The sequence below is a fragment of the Bufo bufo genome, chromosome 3 (assembly GCF_905171765.1).
Source record: "Bufo bufo chromosome 3, aBufBuf1.1, whole genome shotgun sequence".
In the NCBI taxonomy this organism is placed as follows: Eukaryota; Metazoa; Chordata; class Amphibia; order Anura; family Bufonidae; genus Bufo; species Bufo bufo.
The window spans coordinates 449,246,462-449,265,745 of NC_053391.1; the positions used below are offsets into that span (position 1 = coordinate 449,246,462).

Below are 19,284 nucleotides of genomic sequence, written 5' to 3' on the forward strand. Positions count from 1 at the left end.
ACTGCGAACTGACCATCACTGTCACCTACACCTTCGCTATTTAAGTACGGGTATAGTAGCACATGGTACCCAGGGGCGGACTGAGTGGTCGGGTACTTTGGACGTGGTCCGAGGGCCCGTCACTGTGTTCCTTCTGCACCGCACTGACGTCACACACACACCGCATCGCTGTTCGCACACTCGCTGTTCGCTCACTGAGGTAGTGGTTTTGGGTTAAGTGGTAGCCTAGGCAGCTTTACGTCTCAGCCGTGTCTGGTCTGAAAGAAATTGAAAGACTGTGCTGGGCTGGCGGCGCTGCTGTTGCTGTGGGCTGTGGCAGGGCCGGGGTGAAAAGGGGAGAAAAATAAGTTATAAAAAAGTCTGATAAATACCAGTGTGAATGAAGGACTGTTGAAAGGGGTTAATAACTACTGAAGGCCCTTCACAGTAGTTATTAACCCGTTTCAGCATTCCCCCATTCACAGTATTTATTAACCCCTTTCACTAGTCCGCCCCTCTTCAGTGAAGGGGGGGGACTGCTGAAGGGGTTAATAAATACTGTGAATGGGGGACTGCTGAAGTGGTTAATAAATACTGTGAATAGGGGACTGCTGAAGTGGTTAATAAATACTGTGAATAGGGGACTGCTGAAAGGGGTTAATAACTATTGAAGGCCCTTCATAGTAATTATTAACCCCTTTCGAATGTCCCCTGTTCACAGTATTTATTAACCCCTTCAGCAGTCCCCCCTTCACTGAAGAGGGGACTAGTGAAAGGGGTTAATAACTACTGTGAATGGGAGACTCAGGACTGCTGAACTAGGTTAATAATACAGCGCTTTTCCATCCCGCAGAGTCCAGTAAAGCAAAAGCGCTATAGTGACTTTTTTTTTTTTTTTTGCCGGGCACTTACTGGGAGAGGGGCGTGGTTTATCAGGTTGAGGGTGTGGCCTAGAATGTCCTCCTTTTTGGGGTGAAGCAAGTGGCCACCCTAGTCGCGAATCGTAAAATACTTACCTGTATAGGATAGGACTCAGGAGGGGGCCTGGTCCTGTACACGTGGGTGGGGCTTGTGGCAGAACAATGGGTGGGGCCTGTAAGGGGGCCCTTGATTTATTTTTCACGGGGGGCCCTGAGGCTTCTCAGTCCGCCCCTGATGGTACCTATTCACAGATATACCTTTCTTTCAGACATCAGTGTTTCCTATCTTCAGATAAAAGAACTTTGCTGGAAATAAAAATGAGTCTAAAAAGTGCCCAAAAGTGCACTTTGCATTTTTCTTCCATGTGGAAATCGACCTATTGTGTGGATTTTAAAATCTGCAGCATGTCAGTTGTTTATGTGATTCCACACCTTAGGGCTCGTTCACACGACCGTTGGTGTCCCGTACCCGTGCTGTGAATCGCAAATTGCGGTCCGCAATGCACGGGCACCTTCCGTGGGGCAGGCGCATGGGAATCGCAGACCCATTCACTTGAATGGGTCCGCGATCCCTCCGTTCGCAAAAAGATAGAACATGCTCTATCTTTTTGCTGTGCGGAGGCACGGAACCCCAGAAAGCACTCCGTAGTGCTTCCGTAGTGTTCCGTTCCGCATGTCCGGACCCATTGAAATGAATGGGTCCACATCTGTAATGCAGAATGACAACGAAACGGTGCCCGTGTATTAAACGAGCCCTTATGTAGTTATTTTCCCTACAGGCGTCAATGGGGTTGTTAACATAAACTGAAAATCCACAACAAAAAAACACACAAAAAATGCACCAAATCCGCAATAAATGGTGTGCGTGTAGGTGCGGATTTCATGCAGATTTTCTGCACACAAATCTGCTTCATGTGCAGGTAGCCTAAGGCCCCTTTCACACGGGCGAGTATTCCGCGCGGGTGCAATGCGGGAGGTGAACGCATTGCACCCGCACTGAATCCGGACCCATTCATTTCTATGGGGTTGTGCACACGAGCGGTGACTTTCACGCATCACTTGTGCGTTGCGTGAAAATCGCAGCATGCTCCTCTTTGTGCGTTTTTCACATAACGCAGGCCCCATAGAAATGAATGGGGTTGCGGGAAAATCGCAAGCATCCGCAAGCAAGTGCGGATGCGGTGCGATTTTCACGCACGGTTGCTAGGTGACGATCGGGATGGGGACCCGATCATTATTATTTTCCCTTATAACATGGTTATAAGGGAAAATAATAGCATTCTGAATACAGAATGCATAGTAAAATAGCGCTGGAGGGGTTAAAAAAAAATATAAAAAAATTTAACTCACCTTAATCCACTCGTTCGCGCTGCCCGGCATCCCTTCTTCTGTCTTCATCTGTGCTGTGAGCAATAGGACTTTTGATTACATCACTGGACACTGTACATGAACGGACACATGGATGCGGACATCTGCGTGCTGTGTGTTTTTTTTGCAGACCCATAGAAATGAATGTGTCTGTGTGCTATCTGCAAAAATATGACGATTGGACATGGTTACAAAATATGGTCGTGTGCATGACATGTTACAGTTCTCATTAACCAATATTGGAATCAATATTCTGTGCAGTTCTATAGGAGCACCACACATATATATAGAGGCTTGCACTGGCCAAAGAGGAACAGGTAAATCCCCCGGAGGGCCCCTGAGCAAGGTGGGCCTCTAGTCTCCTACCCCCTGCACAAGTGGCACATGACACAGTAGACTAACTCCGCTACATATACTGTAAATAGGCAGCGTACAGCTTCCTAACTAGCTTATGTTCATATAAAAAGAATGGCTAGACTATTTAGCATGGGTGTAGTTATACAGGGTGGGCCATTTATATGGATACACCTTAATAAAATGGGAATGGTTGGTGATATTAACTTCCTGTTTGTGGCACATTAGTATATGTGAGGGGGAAACTTTTCAAGATGGGTGGTGACCATGGCGGCCATTTTGAAGTCGGCCATTTTGAATCCAACTTTTGTTTTTTCAATAGGAAGAGGGTCATGTGACACATCAAACCTATTGGGAATTTCACAAGAAAAACAATGGTGTGCTCGGTTTTAACGTAACTTTATTCGTTCATGAGTTATTTACAAGTTTCTGACCACTTATAAAATGTGTTCAATGTGCTGCCCATTGTGTTGGATTGTCAATGCAACCCTCTTCTCCCACTCTTCACACACTGATAGCAACACCGCAGGAGAAATGCTAGCACAGGCTTCCAGTATCCGTAGTTTCAGGTGCTGCACATCTCGTATCATCTGAAGGCAATCGTCTATGCTGTGAAAATACGAGATGTGCAGCACCTGAAACTACGGATACTGGAAGCCTGTGCTAGCATTTCTCCTGCGGTGTTGCTATCAGTGTGTGAAGAGTGGGAGAAGAGGGTTGCATTGACAATCCAACACAATGGGCAGCACATTGAACACATTTTATAAGTGGTCAGAAACTTGTAAATAACTCATGAAAGAATAAAGTTACGTTAAAACCAAGCACACCATTGTTTTTCGTGTGAAATTCCCAATAAGTTTGATGTGTCACATGACCCTCTTCCTATTGAAAAAACAAAAGTTGGATTCAAAATGGCCGACTTCAAAATGGCCGTCATGGTCACCACCCATCTTGAAAAGTTTCCCCCCTCACATATACTAATGTGCCACAAACAGGAAGTTAATATCACCAACCATTCCCATTTTATTGAGGTGTATCCATATAAATGGGCCACCCTGTAATTCATAGGGCCACATAGCAAAATCAAATGTGGCCCCAACCACCTATTATAAGTTGAAAGTTAAAACAGCAGCAGCAGCATTAGTAGTATAAGTAAAGGTATGTATAATAGCACCATATATCAGAGCTCCCACATTATAGCAAAACACTGCCATATTGTTATTCCACACAAAAAGGTATAATTGGGGTCATTTATCAAACTGGTGTAAAGTAGAACTGGCTTAGTTGCCCATAGCAACCAATCAGATTCCACCTTTCATTTTTTACAGCTCCTTTGGAAAATGAAAGGTAGAATCTGATTGGTTACTATGGGCAACAAAGCCAGTTCTACAGTTGCAAGAAAAAGTATGTGAACCCTTTGGAATTATATGGATTTCTGCACAAATTGATCATAAACTGTGATCTGATCTTCATCTAAGTCACAACAATAGACAATCACAGTCTGCTTAAACTAATAACACACAAAGAATTAAATGTTACCATGTTTTTATTGAACACACCAGGTGGAAAAAGTATGTGAACCCCTAGACTAATGACATCTCCAAGAGCTAATTGGAGTGAAGTGTCAGCCAACTGGAGTCCAATCAATGAGATGAGATTGGAGGTGTTGGTTACAGCTGCCCTGCCCTATAAAAAACACACACCAGTTCTGGGTTTGCTTTTCACAAGGAGCATTGCCTGATGTGAATGATGCCTCGCACAAAAGAGCTCTCAGAAGACCTACGATTAAGAATTGTTGACTTGCATAAAGCTGGAAAGGGCTATAAAAGAATCTCCAAAATCCTTGCTGTTTATCAGCCCACGGTAAGACAAATTGTGTGTAAATGAAGAAAGTTCAGCATTGCTGCTACTCTCCCTAGGAGTGGCCGTCCTGTAAAGATGACTGCAAGAGCACAGCGCAGACTGCTCAATGAGGTAAAGAAGAATCCTAGAGTGTCAGCTAAAGACTTACAAAAGTCTCTGGCATATGCTAACATCCCTGTTAGTGAATCTACGATACGTAAAACACTAAACAAGAATGGATTTCATGGGAGGATACCACAGAGGAAGCCACTGCTGTCCAAAAAAACATTGCTGCATGTTTACAGTTTGCACTAGAGCACCTGGATGTTCCACAGCAGTACTGGCAAAATATTCTGTGGACAGATGAAACCAAAGTTGAGTTGTTTGGAAGAAACACACAACACTATGTGTGGAGAAAAAGAGGCACAGCACATCAACATCAAAACCTCATCCCAACTATGAAGTATGGTGGTGGGGGCATCATGGTTTGGGGCTACTTTGCTGCGTCAGGGCCTGGACGGATTGCTATCATCGAAGGAAAAATTAATTCCCAAGTTTATCAAGACAATTTTGCAGGAGAACTTAAGGCCATCTGTCCACCAGCTGAAGCTCAACAGAAGATGGGTGTTGCAACAGGACAATGACCCAAAGCATAGAAGTAAATCAACAACAGAATGGCTTAAACAGAAGAAAATACGCCTTCTGGAGTGGCCCAGTCAGAGTCCTGACCTCAACCCAATTGAGATGCTGTGGCATGACCTCAAGAAAGCGATTCACACCAGACATCCCAAGAATATTGCTGAACTGAAACAGTTCTGTAAAGAGGAATGGTCAAGAATTACTCCTGACCGTTGTGCACGTCTGATCTGCAACTACAGGAAACGTTTGGTTGAAGTTATTGCTGCCAAAGGAGGTTCAACCAGTTAATAAATCCAAAGGGTTCACATACTTTTTCCACCTGCACTGTGAATGTTTACATGGTGTGTTCAATAAAAACATGGTAACATTTAATTCTTTGTGTGTTATTAGTTTAAGCAGACTGTGATTGTCTATTGTTGTGACTTAGATGAAGATCAGATCACATTTTATTACCAATTGGTGCAGAAATCCATATAATTCCAAAGGGTTCACATACTTTTTCTTGCAACTGTACTTTACACCAGTTTGATAAATCTCCCCCAATGTTCTTACACCTGACTGGGTCCCCGTTCAAGTGCTATGGTTGCTATTTAATAAACTACCCAGTTTATTATTATAGACGACTCCTAGGCATAGAGGCAGGCTTGACAGTTTTACTGTTTTTTTGTTTTATTAACACAGAGGGCATAACTACTGTGAAAGGGGCAGAGAGGGCATTACTACTGTGAATAGGGCGCATAGGGCATTACTACTATGAAGGGGTGCATAGGACATTACTACTGTGTAGGGGACACAGAGGGTATTACTACTGTGAAGGGGGCACAGAGGCCTGGACGGATTGCTATCATCGAAGGAAAAATTAATTCCCAAGTTTATCAAGACAATTTTGCAGGAGAACTTAAGGCCATCTGTCCACCAGCTGAAGCTCAACAGAAGATGGGTGTTGCAACAGGACAATGACCCAAAGCATAGAAGTAAATCAACAACAGAATGGCTTAAACAGAAGAAAATACGCCTTCTGGAGTGGCCCAGTCAGAGTCCTGACCTCAACCCAATTGAGATGCTGTGGCATGACCTCAAGAAAGCGATTCACACCAGACATCCCAAGAATATTGCTGAACTGAAACAGTTCTGTAAAGAGGAATGGTCAAGAATTACTCCTGACCGTTGTGCACGTCTGATCTGCAACTACAGGAAACGTTTGGTTGAAGTTATTGCTGCCAAAGGAGGTTCAACCAGTTAATAAATCCAAGGGTTCACATACTTTTTCCACCTGCACTGTGAATGTTTACATGGTGTGTTCAATAAAAACATGGTAACATTTAATTCTTTGTGTGTTATTAGTTTAAGCAGACTGTGATTGTCTATTGTTGTGACTTAGATGAAGATCAGATCACATTTTATTACCAATTGGTGCAGAAATCCATATAATTCCAAAGGGTTCACATACTTTTTCTTGCAACTGTACTTTACACCAGTTTGATAAATCTCCCCCAATGTTCTTACACCTGACTGGGTCCCCGTTCAAGTGCTATGGTTGCTATTTAATAAACTACCCAGTTTATTATTATAGACGACTCCTAGGCATAGAGGCAGGCTTGACAGTTTTACTGTTTTTTTGTTTTATTAACACAGAGGGCATAACTACTGTGAAAGGGGCAGAGAGGGCATTACTACTGTGAATAGGGCGCATAGGGCATTACTACTATGAAGGGGTGCATAGGACATTACTACTGTGTAGGGGACACAGAGGGTATTACTACTGTGAAGGGGGCACAGAGGTCATTGCTACTGTGAATAGGGCGCATAGGGCATTACTACTGTGAAGGGGTGCATAGGACATTACTACTGTGAAGGGGGCACAGAGGGCTTTACTAATGTGAAGGGGGCACAGAGGGCATTACTACTGTGAAGGGGCACATAAGGCTTTACTACTGTGAAGGGAGTGCAGAGGGTATTACTGCTGTGAAGGGGGCACATAGGGCATTACTGATGTGAAGGGGGCACAGAGGACATTACTACTGTGAAGGGGGCACAGAGGATTTTACTACTACGAAGGGGACACAGAGGCTATTACTAATGTGAATGGGGTACAGAGTGCTTTACTACTGTGAAGGGGCATAACTGTTATGGGGGCACAGTGAGGGCATAACTACTCTGAAGGGGCACAGAGATGGCATAACTACTGTAAAGGGGGCACAATGAAGGAATATGTACTTTAAGGGGGTACAATGAGGGCATAACTACTGTGAATGTTGTACAATGAGAGTATAAATACTGTGAGGGGGCACAGTGTGGGCATAACTACCATGAGGGAGCACAACAATGTGGATATTATTAGGAGGCACATATCTGGACATAACTACTGTGAAGGTTGTAAAATGAGAGAAATACTACTGTGGGGGGCACAATATTTTAAAGTATTGGGGGGGGGGGGGGCAGAGTAAGGACCCGACCAGGGTGCCAAACACCTTATGCACACCACTGCATGTAGCTGCACAGTGGACCCCTAGAATTAATTTTACTGGTGGGCCCTAGACACCCCAGTCCAACACTGTGTGTATATATATATATATATATATATATATACACACACACACACACTGTATATACAGCTGCAACAAGCGTACCTGTACACCAGATGGCAGCACTGTAATTGACAGTAAGATTACCGGTTACTATGTAGAGCCTGCATCAAGGTGGATCTAAGCCAGAAGAGCTGTGGGTGGGGGATGTTATAGATGTGTTTACTATAGCCACTACTGTGACAACCGAGGAGGGAAGGGGAGAAAAAGTGCGGGAGAGGGGACACTGTGAAAGGGAGGCGGGCAGGCGCTGCTATCATCCACATACAGGAGCTGGCTGCAGCACATACTCTAGCCATGGCAGGTACACACCACGCTGGATCCAAGAGGATCACCGAGTTACAGATTAAGGTATTCCTTTCATTTTAGGAGTTCTGTGTTCTCTTTGCTGGGACTTTTTTCTTCTTTGAGTCTCCCATTGCACATTGAGATGGACAAGACAGCTTAACTCTAACTAAAAGGTATGGCATTTATCAGAACAAACAGTATATAGTACAAGAAATGTGCACCCGGTAGAGATACATGTGCAGCTCAGGTAAGTCATTCATAAAGTCTTTACTGTGACAAGCTTGCTTCCTCTGTCACCATGGAGACAAGCGTACTAGTGACTTCAGTTAGGTTAGCTTACGGCTGCAGGCTATGGCCGGGGGATGATCCTTGAATTGATTTCTTAGGCTACTTTCACACTCGCGTTTGGTGCGGCTCCGTCATGGATCTGCACAAACGCATCCGTTCAGATAATACAACTTGTCACTTTTATCTATACTTTTATAATGTTGGCCCATAACAAACGGCATAGTTTATCTGATTTTATAGTGTTTTACGTGTTTATATTAGTTTTTTTCTGATGCAGTTTATGAAGCCAAAAACAGAAATGGGTTAAATAAAATAGGAGAAATAGTATGTGTCCTTTATACTTAAAGGGATTGGCCACTTGGCATCTCTGTCTTCGTTAACTTGCATCCATATTCTTTTTCATGTGCTTTTTTTGAACTGGTTGCTGTGCTGTAAACAGCGCCTTTAGCCGCTGTGTCCGCTTGATATGACATCACTCAAAATGGCTGCGTAGGCTGCCCCCGGCATTGAGCTGTCTTCCACTGCGCTGACTCAACAACAAATGTTCGGCGTCTGCGCATTAGCCGAAGAATACGAGCGGCCACTGCTGCAGGCTTTGTCAGTGCGCACGCTCGCTTCTCCAGCCAGGTGCACTCTGAGGCTGGGGCACTGGAGGCAGGAATTTATTTTACTGCGCAGACATTGGGCGCTTCTTGTGGAGCCTGCGCAGTAAACGGGGGAGCCATTGTGACTTATGTCATATCAAGGGGCAAGAGCTGCAAAAACAATCCACAAGCCCTATTTACAGTAGCAGCCAGATCAAAAAAGGCACATGAAAAAGAATATGGATGACAGTTAAAGCAGACAACAGCAGCAGGGACAGAAATACAGCGAGGAAACCAAAAAATATTGCAACCCCTTTAAGGTCCTTTTAAATGGACCGAACTTACAGGCTATTATTGGGAACAATCCAAATGTTCCTGATAGCATAATTACCAGTAGTGCAGTTGGTAAATTAGGGACAATTGGACCCCGCCTTGGGAATGGCGCCTACTTGTCTGGCAATGCCCATTTATGGGCTTACAGCTTGAATTTGCAGGGACTGTCTCTGAAAATTAGGGACAGTCCATGCAAATTTGCACCTGTTGGCAACCATGCAATAATTGCCTGATAGCAGAGATGTAGCTGCGTTTACATGCAGCAATCACCTCCACTGTATGGGGACAAGCGATTGCTACAGTGATTGTTTGTCCCTATAGGGAATGATCCTTGTTTATACAGGTTCACCTGCTGCACAGAAACAATGATTTTGGGTCCCTGCTAAAAAGCACAATCACCTGATAAGCATTTGCTTGTTCATCAGGTGATCGCTGGCAACTTTATACAAGGCAATTATCGGGAATGAACGTTTCTACAAACACTTACGTACAATTTCTAAATCTTTGACCCCTCACATAAAAAAAAGGAACAGATATTTACAGAGATATTGGCACTTTTCTATTGCGTTATGATGGCCATTTTTGGGAAAGTTACTACAGGAGGCACAGCTACATTGGTTGACACTTTGGAGTTACCTTCTCGGAAACCGTTCAGTGACAGGTTGCTGACTAACCTCTGTTTCCGTTTTTTCTGGACATCTTTGCCAAACATCATGGACAGCCAAAATTTTTACTTTCAAATTGGAAAACCAAAATGAACCAGCTTTTAAAGGGGTTGTCTCAGACATTGGTGGCATATCGCTAGGATATGATATTATTATCAGATAGGTGCGGGTCCCAACCTATTTCCAGAATGGGACCCTCGTAGTGAATGGAGCGCAGCCACGGCCATCCTCCATTCATTTCTATGGAAGTTTCAAAAGTAGTTGAGCGCTGGCTCGGCTATTTCCGGCAGCCCCATAGAGGTAAATGGAGCGGTGGCCGTGCTTGCGTGATGCGCTCTCCATTTATTTCATTGGAACTTCAGAAAATTTCTGTATTGCAGAATTCTGATATATTAGCTATATTTGCTGAGAACTGTAAAATTGTGCTAAATACAATCACAAGAGAGAGATATGTTTTGGGGTCCATTTACATGACTGTATACGTTTTTGCGGATCCGCAAAACACGTATACCGGCTGTGTGCATTCTGCATTTTGCTGATGGGAACGTCCTTCCCTATGATAGAATTGTGGACAAGAATAGGACATGTCATATCTTTTGCAGGGCCGTGGAACGGAGATGCAGATGTGGACAGCATACTATGTGCTGTCCACATCTTTTGTGGCCCCATTCAAATGAATGGGTCTGCATCCGATCTGCAAAACACTGTGACAAAAGCTGGGCATGGGGAGAAGAGTCTGCTGTGGGGCTTCGTGCTCAATATAGCTCTCTATATTGGGAGAGGTCTGTCACTCATGCAGAGCAAGAAGCTGCACAGCGGACCTGTATTAATGTGTCTGCTCTGGAATCTTCTCCCTGTGCCCAAATAATTTTTCTTCTGAAACGCTATAGCTCAGCACGACATACAGTTGTGTTCAAAATAATAGCAGTCAGACATCACTAACCTGATCAATCACAGTTTTTGGTAGAAATTATATTTCTACATGGCAAATAATTTACTAGCAGGTGTAGTAGAGTAATAGAAACCCAACAGACCCAACAGTCATGACATGCATGCTTCTGATTCTGTGTAATTCAATCACTTATTGAAAGAGGCATCTTCAAAATAATAGCAGTGTGGAGTTCAATGAGTGAGGTCATTCATTCTTTGAAAAACAGGTGGCAATTATTGCCCTTATTTAAGGAAGGAAGACAGCAAATGTTGTACATGCTGGTTACAGTGCATTTGTGGTCGGGCACTCGCAAAAAAGGACTCCTACCTGCTGGCTAGCTAAAGCGGTTAGAGTTATGCCGAAACCGTGACGTTGAAGGGATAGCTGAAGGAGGCCATCCCCTTGGTGAGAAGCTGAGATTGAGGGTGGGTAGGGTGGGCGAGTTTGACACAACGTTCATTGAAGGAGGGGCAGAGGTGCCATGATATAGGCAACCGTGCCCCTCCCACAAATACAGGCCAATGAATCGGCCTTAACACTTATCTCTGAAATACGGAGGAAAATGGGTCGTTCCAGACATTGTTCAGAAAAACAGCGTACCTTGATTAAAAAGTTGATTGGAGAGGGGAAAACGTATAAAGAAGTGCAGAAAATGATAGGCTGCTCAGCTAAAATGATCGCAAATGCTTTAAAATGGCAACCAAAACCTGAAAGACGTGGAAGAAAGCGAAAAACTACCATTCGAATGGATAGAAGAATAGCCAAAATGGCAAGGACTCAGCCAACAATCAGCTCCAGGAAGATCAAAGAAGGTCTAAAGTTACCTGTGAGTACTGTTACAATTAGAAGACGCATATGTGAAGCCAAGCTATCTGCAAGAAGCCCCCGCAAAGTCATGTGCTGAAGAGGTTACAATTTGCCAAAGAGCACATTGACGGGCCTAAAGAGACATTTTGTGGACTGATGAAAGTAAGATTGTTCTTTTTGGGTCTAGTGGCCGGAGACCGTTTGTCAGACTACCCCCAAACACTGAATTCAAGCCACAGTACACTGTGAAGACAGTGAAGCATGGTGGCGCAAGCATCATGATATAGGGGTGTTTCTCATACTATGGTGTTGGGCCTATTTATCGCATACCAGGGATCATGGATCAGTTTGAATACATCAGAATACTTGAAGAGGTCATGCTGCCTTATGCTGAAGAGGAAATGCCCTTGAAATGGGTGTTCCAACAAGACAACGACCCCAAACACACCAGTAAACGTACAAACTGAAAAGAATGGCATGGTATTAAACAGGCAGAAAGTGCTCAAACCCACATGCAGTTGTGCATATATATAGGGGAGCAGATCCTGCACTTGTGGCCCGTTGCTAATGACGATCCCCAGCAAAAATTCATACAGTGGAGGATGCCCGCAGCAAACCACAAGTACCACAATAGACATCCTACACAGGGTAGCAATTATGTGGATGTGATAATTAATATAGCAATATAACAAAATAATAGCAAACACAGGTGCACTCTGCGGTATTACTAAATCCTCAAACTGATTTTAAAATTGAGAGATTAGCCAACATGTCCTACTACGGTGTAGGACATGTCTGAGCCCGAGCACCGCGCCAAGGTTTCTCAAGTAGCTCGGGACCTACCACTACCTACCTGTGCCATGTGGGCAATACCAGGAGCCAGTGGGCAAATTACAGGAGCATGAGGCCGACTCACAAACAACTCACCAGTTACCTCCAGCATGTAACCATGTTAGCAATGGGAGGAGGCTCCTGGTATTGCCCACATGGCACAGGTAGGTAGTGGTAGGTCCCGAGCTACTTGAGAAACCTTGGCGCGATGCTCAGGCTCAGACATGTCCTACACCGTAGTAGGACATGTTGGCTAATCTCTCAATTTTAAAATCAGTTTGAGGGTTTAGTAAGACCGCAGAGTACACCTGTCTTTGCTATTATATTGTTATATTGATTATGACATCCACATAATTGCTATCTTGTGTAGCATGTCTATTGTGGTACTTGTGGTCCGCTGCGGGCATCCTCCACTGTATGCATTTTTGCTGGGGATCGTCATTAGCAACGGGCCACAAGTGCAGGATCTGCTCCCCTATATATATATGCACAACTGCATGTGGGTTTGAGCACCTCCTGCTTGTTTAATACCACACCATTCTTTTCAGTTTGTATATATAGAGATGCCTGGAGGTGTATAAACTCCAATTTAAATGTGCCTGCTTTCCATCCACAGGCTACATTTAGGTGCACCTGTGAGGCCTGGGCCTCATCAGCCAGTCTTGAGTGGGACTCGCAGACTCCTCCCTCCTCCCATTGCTAGCATGGTTACATGCTGGAGGTAACTGGTGAGTTGTCTGTGAGTCGGACCTTGCGCTCCTGTAATTTTCCCACTGGCTCCTGGTATTGCCCACATGGCACAGATAGGGGAGTGGTAGGTCCTGAGCTACTTGAGAAACCTTGGCTGGACTACCTGTTCACAGGTGCCAGAAGTTGGTTGACTCCATGCAACACAGATGTACAGCAGTTCTCAGAAACACTGGTTATACAACTAAATATTAGTAAAGTGATTCAAAAGGAAAGCAAAATCTTCAAACATTTTTCAGTTTTTATAGTGAATGTTTGAGTTTGTAAAGAAGAATACAAACACTGCTATTTTTTTTGAACAGTCTAATATTCGCTTTTCTTAATTTTTTTAGAGAGAAACAACACAAATTTGATATATTTTTCTTCATGTTTTGATTTGGAATAGAATGTGTAGTGTTCCCAATGCATTTGTGTGTATGGAAATAAAAGCTATTAGAAGGATTTTGAGCTTTATTCACTTTTTTAAATACACTGCTATTATTTTGAACACAACTGTAACTCTATATCTTTGTAATAAGGGAGCCTGTTAGGCAGAATTAAATGAATGACAGGTTCCCTTTCAAGGAGTTTTCCAGGATGAGAATATTGATAACTTATCAATATCTAATTGGTGGGGATGTGACACCTAGCACTGCCACTGATCAGCTGTCTAAAGAGGCCGCTCACAGCATACCAAGTATAACATAAGTCATCTGAGGGACCGTGACATCCTGCTGTTAGGGCACACTAGTGTTGTCCTAATCACAGCCTGTGCCATAGAGACACAGAGCATAATATATTAATATACAGGAATATACATTATAAGCATGAAATATCTTTGTAAGACAGTAGTTCCTCAATGGAATAATGAAAAAAACTTGGAAAAAATAAATTAGCTCTAATGAAATTTTTTTTTTTATAGAGCCTACTTTACTTAAAAGCAAAATACAAAGCACACTTAGGCCTCATGCACAGCGTATATTCTTTCCGTGTCCGTATACGGAGCCATTAATTTCAATGGGTCTGCAAAAAAAATAGAAGTTACTCCGTGTGCATTCCGTTTCCGTATGTCCGTATCTCCGTTCCGCAAAAAAATAGAACATGTCCTATTATTGTCCGCATTACGGACAAGGATAGTGCTGTTCTAATAGGGGCCAGCTGTTCCGTTCCGCAAAATACGGAATGCACACCGCCGTCATCCGTATTTTTTGCGGATTCGCTTTTTGCAGACCGCAAAATACATACAGTCGTGTGCATGAGGCCTATTAGGTATCCACATGACCAAAATAACCTGAGCAACTCATTTAACAGGTCATTCAGTGTGCAATGTGTACAGTCTAAACAAAGTAAATGTAAAAAAAAAAATGTCCAAAATCATGCTTTATGCTGCCTATGAGGCAGAGATGCGCCAACGCTAAGGCGCAAAGCAAGAATAGAGCCTGTGGCTGTAGCAGCCAATCAGCTGTCATTTTTCTACAGCTGACTAGAAAATGAAAGGAGAAATGTGATTGGTTGCTATGACCAACTGCTACCGTTTGCTCTTGCTCTGGTCTTTACACATCTTCTACAGGGTCTATATGTATATATGTATGTTTATATACTTTCTCTATATATTTTTATTGTATAATTGAAAGCATCTCCTAATTTCTTGCCTTACCCTCTAGATTGATGAACTGCAGACCACAAACTGGACCCTAGAACAGCACATTGGACATTTAACAGAAAATAAAGAGTCTATGAGCAATGAAGTTGATATCTTGACTCACAAAAATGAGCAACTCTGCAAAGAACTGACAGAGATAGACAAGCTAGCGGAGCAACTTGAGAAGGAGAAGGAGCAGGCTCTGAATATTGCCGAACAGGAACTAGAACAAGTAAAGGTATCATTTCAGTTTGGGTAAAGGCTCTCTAGCTCCTTTAGGCCCCTTTCACACGAACGAGTTTTCCGCACGGGTGCAATGCGTGACGTTAACGCATAGCACCCGCACTGAATCCTGACCTATTAATTTCAATGGGTCTGTGTACATGAGAGTTGTTTTTCACGCATCAGTTCTGCGTTGAGTGAAAATCGCAGCATTTTCTATATTCTGCGTTTTTCACGCAGCCCTGGCCCCATAGAAGTGAATGGGGCTGCGTGAAAAACGCATTGCATCTGCAAGCAAGTGCAAGTTTTTCACTGATGGTTGCTAAGAGATGTTGTTTGTAAACCTTCAGTTTTTTATCACGCGCGTGAAAAACGCATCAAAACGCATTGCACCCGCGCGGAAAAAACTGAACAACTGAACGCAATCGCAGACAAAACTGACTGAACTTGCTTTCAAAATAGTGCAAGTTTCAATGAATGCACCCTGAACGCATCCGGACCTAATCCGTCACGCTTGTGTGAAAGAGGCCTTAGAAAACAATGAACATGAAGCACAAATGTGCACCAAAGACTGTTAGGCCCCTTTCACACGAGCGAGTATTCCGCGCGGATGCGATGCGGGAGGTGAACGCATTGCACCCGCACTGAATACCGACCCATTCATTTCTATGGGGCTGTGCACACGAGCAGTGATTTTCACGCATCACTTTTGCGTTGCGTGAAAATCGCAGCATGCTCCTCTTTGTGCGTTTTTCATGTAACGCAGGCCCCATAGAAATGAATGGGGTTGCGTGAAAATCGCAAGCATCCGCAAGCAAGTGCGGATGCGGTGCGATTTTCACGCACGGTTGCTAGGAGACGATCGGGATGGAGACCCGAACCTTATTATTTTCCCTTATAACATGGTTATAAGGGAAAATAATAGCATTCTGAATACAGAATGCTAAGTAAAACAGGGCTGGAGGGGTTAAAAAAAAATAAAAATCATTTAACTCACCTTAATCCACTTGCTCGCGATGCCCGGCATCTCCGTCTGACTCTTTTACTGTATAGGACCTGTGGAGAGCATTAACTATAGTTTAAGGACCTGGGATGACGTCACTCCGGTCATCACATGGTACGTCACATGATCTTTTACCATGGTGATTCACCATGGTAAAAGATCATGTGACGTACCATGTGATGACCGGAGTGACGTCATCGAAGGTCCTTTAGCCAGGTCCTAAAGAAAAGAATACAGAAGCAGATGCCGGCTGCGCTATCAAGTGGATTAAGGTGAGTTAAATTATTTTTTATTTTTTTAAACCCCTCCAGTGCTATTTTACTTTTCATTCTGTATTCAGAATGCTATTATTTTCCCTTATAACCATGTTATAAGGGAAAATAATACAATCCACAGAACACCGATCCCAAGCCCAAACTTCTGTGAAGAAGTTCGGGTTTGGGTACCAAACACGCACGATTTTTCTCACGCGAGTGCAAAACGCATTACAATGTATTGCACTCGCGCGGAAAAATCGCGGGTGTTCCCGCAACGCACCCGCGCATTTTTCAGCAACGCCCGTGGGAAAGAGGCCTTAGGCCATGTTCACCCTTGTAATAATTAGAAAAGTGGGGGGCACTCAATATCCGACAATATATGGACTAATACAAATGCACAATATAGCACTATGACAATTTATTCACAATGTGTACACGATAGTTAAAATGATAATTAAATAAATATATAAAACAAATGATAAAAACCCTCTATCCACACATAATACCAAAGAATAAACTGTTGAAATAAAATAGATTAGGGTATAAAGAATATATGTGATAGATGGCGGATATGCGGATATATCAGGATTACTAGATAGGACAGTCCAGTTGAATGTGTCCCTGTATTTGAAAAAAACAATCCTAAATATAATTCGTCCAACTATAGGTAGCTAAAACATCATTTGCTTTTTTATATAAGTTTCATCCACCAGAAGGATAATAAACCGTTGCAACAGTCCCTATTAGCCAGATAAGTCTGAATCACCGGCCTTTGCGTAATATATTCATATGTTGCAAGGCAATATAGTGCACACGGTAATTTACCAATCCTCGTTGGTGGAAGTTATTACGTCCTGCAAAGGATCCTCTCCGCTAGAGCCGTCCGGGAGACTGGAAAGTCTTGTTGTTGCTCTGTACTGCAAGGACCTACGCGGCGTCCCACGTGGTCCGCAGTTCTCCCTGTGGCGTCCCACGTGACTCGGGAGCTAGAAGGGATCTGGGTGCTAAACACGGACGTTAGGGTTTGACAATTGTGTCCACCGGTATCAGCCTGGAATAGCAAAATGTCCTCAAAGTGGATGTGTGAATTGGAGCCGTGGTCGGCTCTATTAAGATCTCTTACTGTTCATTAACAGGAGCGTTTCGGGGCTAAAAATTTGCCTTCCTCAGTCTCAACCACTGAGGAAGGGGAAGTGTTAGCCCCGAAACGCGTCTGGTAATGAACAGTGAGAGATCTTAATAGAGCCGATATCCACGTCAGATATCCACAGCATAAATTGACATGATACAAATTTAAATCCACGCTGCAGGTCAAGTTATGTGTGGATCCTGTTGCAGATTTGTCCTGCAGTGAGATTTTGTAATATGTCATCCACTTTGGTGGTACTGTAATACTGCAAGTTTTCCCCACACAAATCTGTGTTTGAAAATCCACACCATATACTGTACATTATGTAGGAACGTACCCTAAAATTGAATCACTATGCTTTAAAGGGGAGGTCTAGGGTTTTTTAAGTGATGGTCTATCCTCAGGATAGGCTGTCACTAGCTGATCTGCTGTGGTCCAATACCCCGCACCTTTGTCGATCATCTGGTCTGTGTAGCTCCTTCGACAGAAGTCAGCGCCAGAGCTACATAGCACCAGCAACATTTTAGCGGCAGGAGCTCGCTACTGAAGTCAATGGGAGCAGCGCTTTAGTAGCGACCGCCTGCTGCTACAATGTCAACGGTGATGTGTAACTTCAGTCTTGACTTCTGTCGACGGAGCTACACAAACCAGCTGATCAGCAGAAATGCAGGATGTCCGAATGTTATCATTTCATTTGTTTCTATGCAGGGGATTTGCAAATCTGTATTTAAAAAAATGGAGCTCTAAAACTTTAAAGGGTTGAATGAGCAAATTCGAAGCGTTGAAAACAAAATGGTGTTACGTGGTGGGCATTCCATTCCGACATAAATATATAAAAACTCATTTAATCCAAGCAAAGGATAAAGGAGCACAATCGCTGAAGCCTCCCGGGGTAGTTAGTGCAAAGCGTCAGAAGACCTGGCTCCAGGGTCCCTGGTGCTGCACAAGCAATGGGAAGAGAAGCCGGACTCCAACTGGTCACATCGGGTTTATTCAGCCATGTTCCCAGAATGCAGCAGCACATCAGCTTGACCTGTTGGGAGTGCTGCTTCGCTTTCTATATGCAGCCACTTTTCCCTCCTCATTCCCACAATCTTGTCTTTGACTGTAAGGTAACTGACAGTAGAATAAGCATTCCTCCACTGCTCCATGTTCAATAGAAGAAACATTAGGGGGAGATTTATCAAGACTGGTGCAAAGGAAAACTGGTTTAATAGTCCATAGCAATCAATCAGATTCCACTTTTCTTTTTTCAGAGCTCCTTTGGAAAATGAAAGGCTCAATCTAATTAGTTACAACTAAGCCCCTTTTCCTTTACACTCGTTTTGATAACTCTCCCCCTAAGTCTTGTCCCCACAGCTAAGACCTGCCCCTCAGTTGTCTGCCACCAAAAGTTAAGGGTACTTTCACACTAGCGTTTTTCTTTTCCGGTATTGAGTTCCGTCACAGGGGCTCAATACCTGAAAAAAAAAAGGTCAGTTCTATCCTAAAGCATTCTGAATGGAGAGCATTCCGTTCAGGATGCATCAGTTCAGTCCCTCTTACGTTTTTTGGATGGAGAAAATAGCGCAGCATGCTGCAGTTTTCTCTCCGGCCAAAAACCCTGAACACTTGCCGTAATGCCGGATCCGGCATTAATTTTCATTGCAGTGTATTAGTGCCGGATCCGCCATTACGGATCCGGCTTTCCAGTCTGCGCATGCGCAGACCTTTAAAAATGCAATAAATGCAAAAATAAATAAATACCGGATCCATTTTCTAGTTGACACCGGAGAGACGGATCCGGTATTTCAATGCATTTGTCAGACGGATCCGCGTACGAATCCGTCTGACAAATGCCATCAGTTTGCGTCCGGATTGCCAGATCCGGCAGGCAGTTCCGGCGACGGAA

The 19,284-nt window shown here is 43.7% G+C and overlaps 1 protein-coding gene across 1 annotated transcript in view; it reads left to right on the forward strand.

The window, feature by feature from the left end:
• The first annotated feature begins 7,926 nt into the window (after positions 1–7,926).
• TSGA10 (testis specific 10) overlaps positions 7,927–19,284 on the forward strand; it is a 64,577-nt gene continuing 53,219 nt past the window's right edge. The window contains exons 1-2 of the mRNA XM_040422319.1: positions 7,927–8,038; positions 14,805–15,020. Of these exons, the coding sequence (XP_040278253.1) occupies positions 7,985–8,038; positions 14,805–15,020 (270 nt within the window). The 5' untranslated portion in view covers positions 7,927–7,984. The remainder of the gene's footprint in view (positions 8,039–14,804; positions 15,021–19,284) is intronic.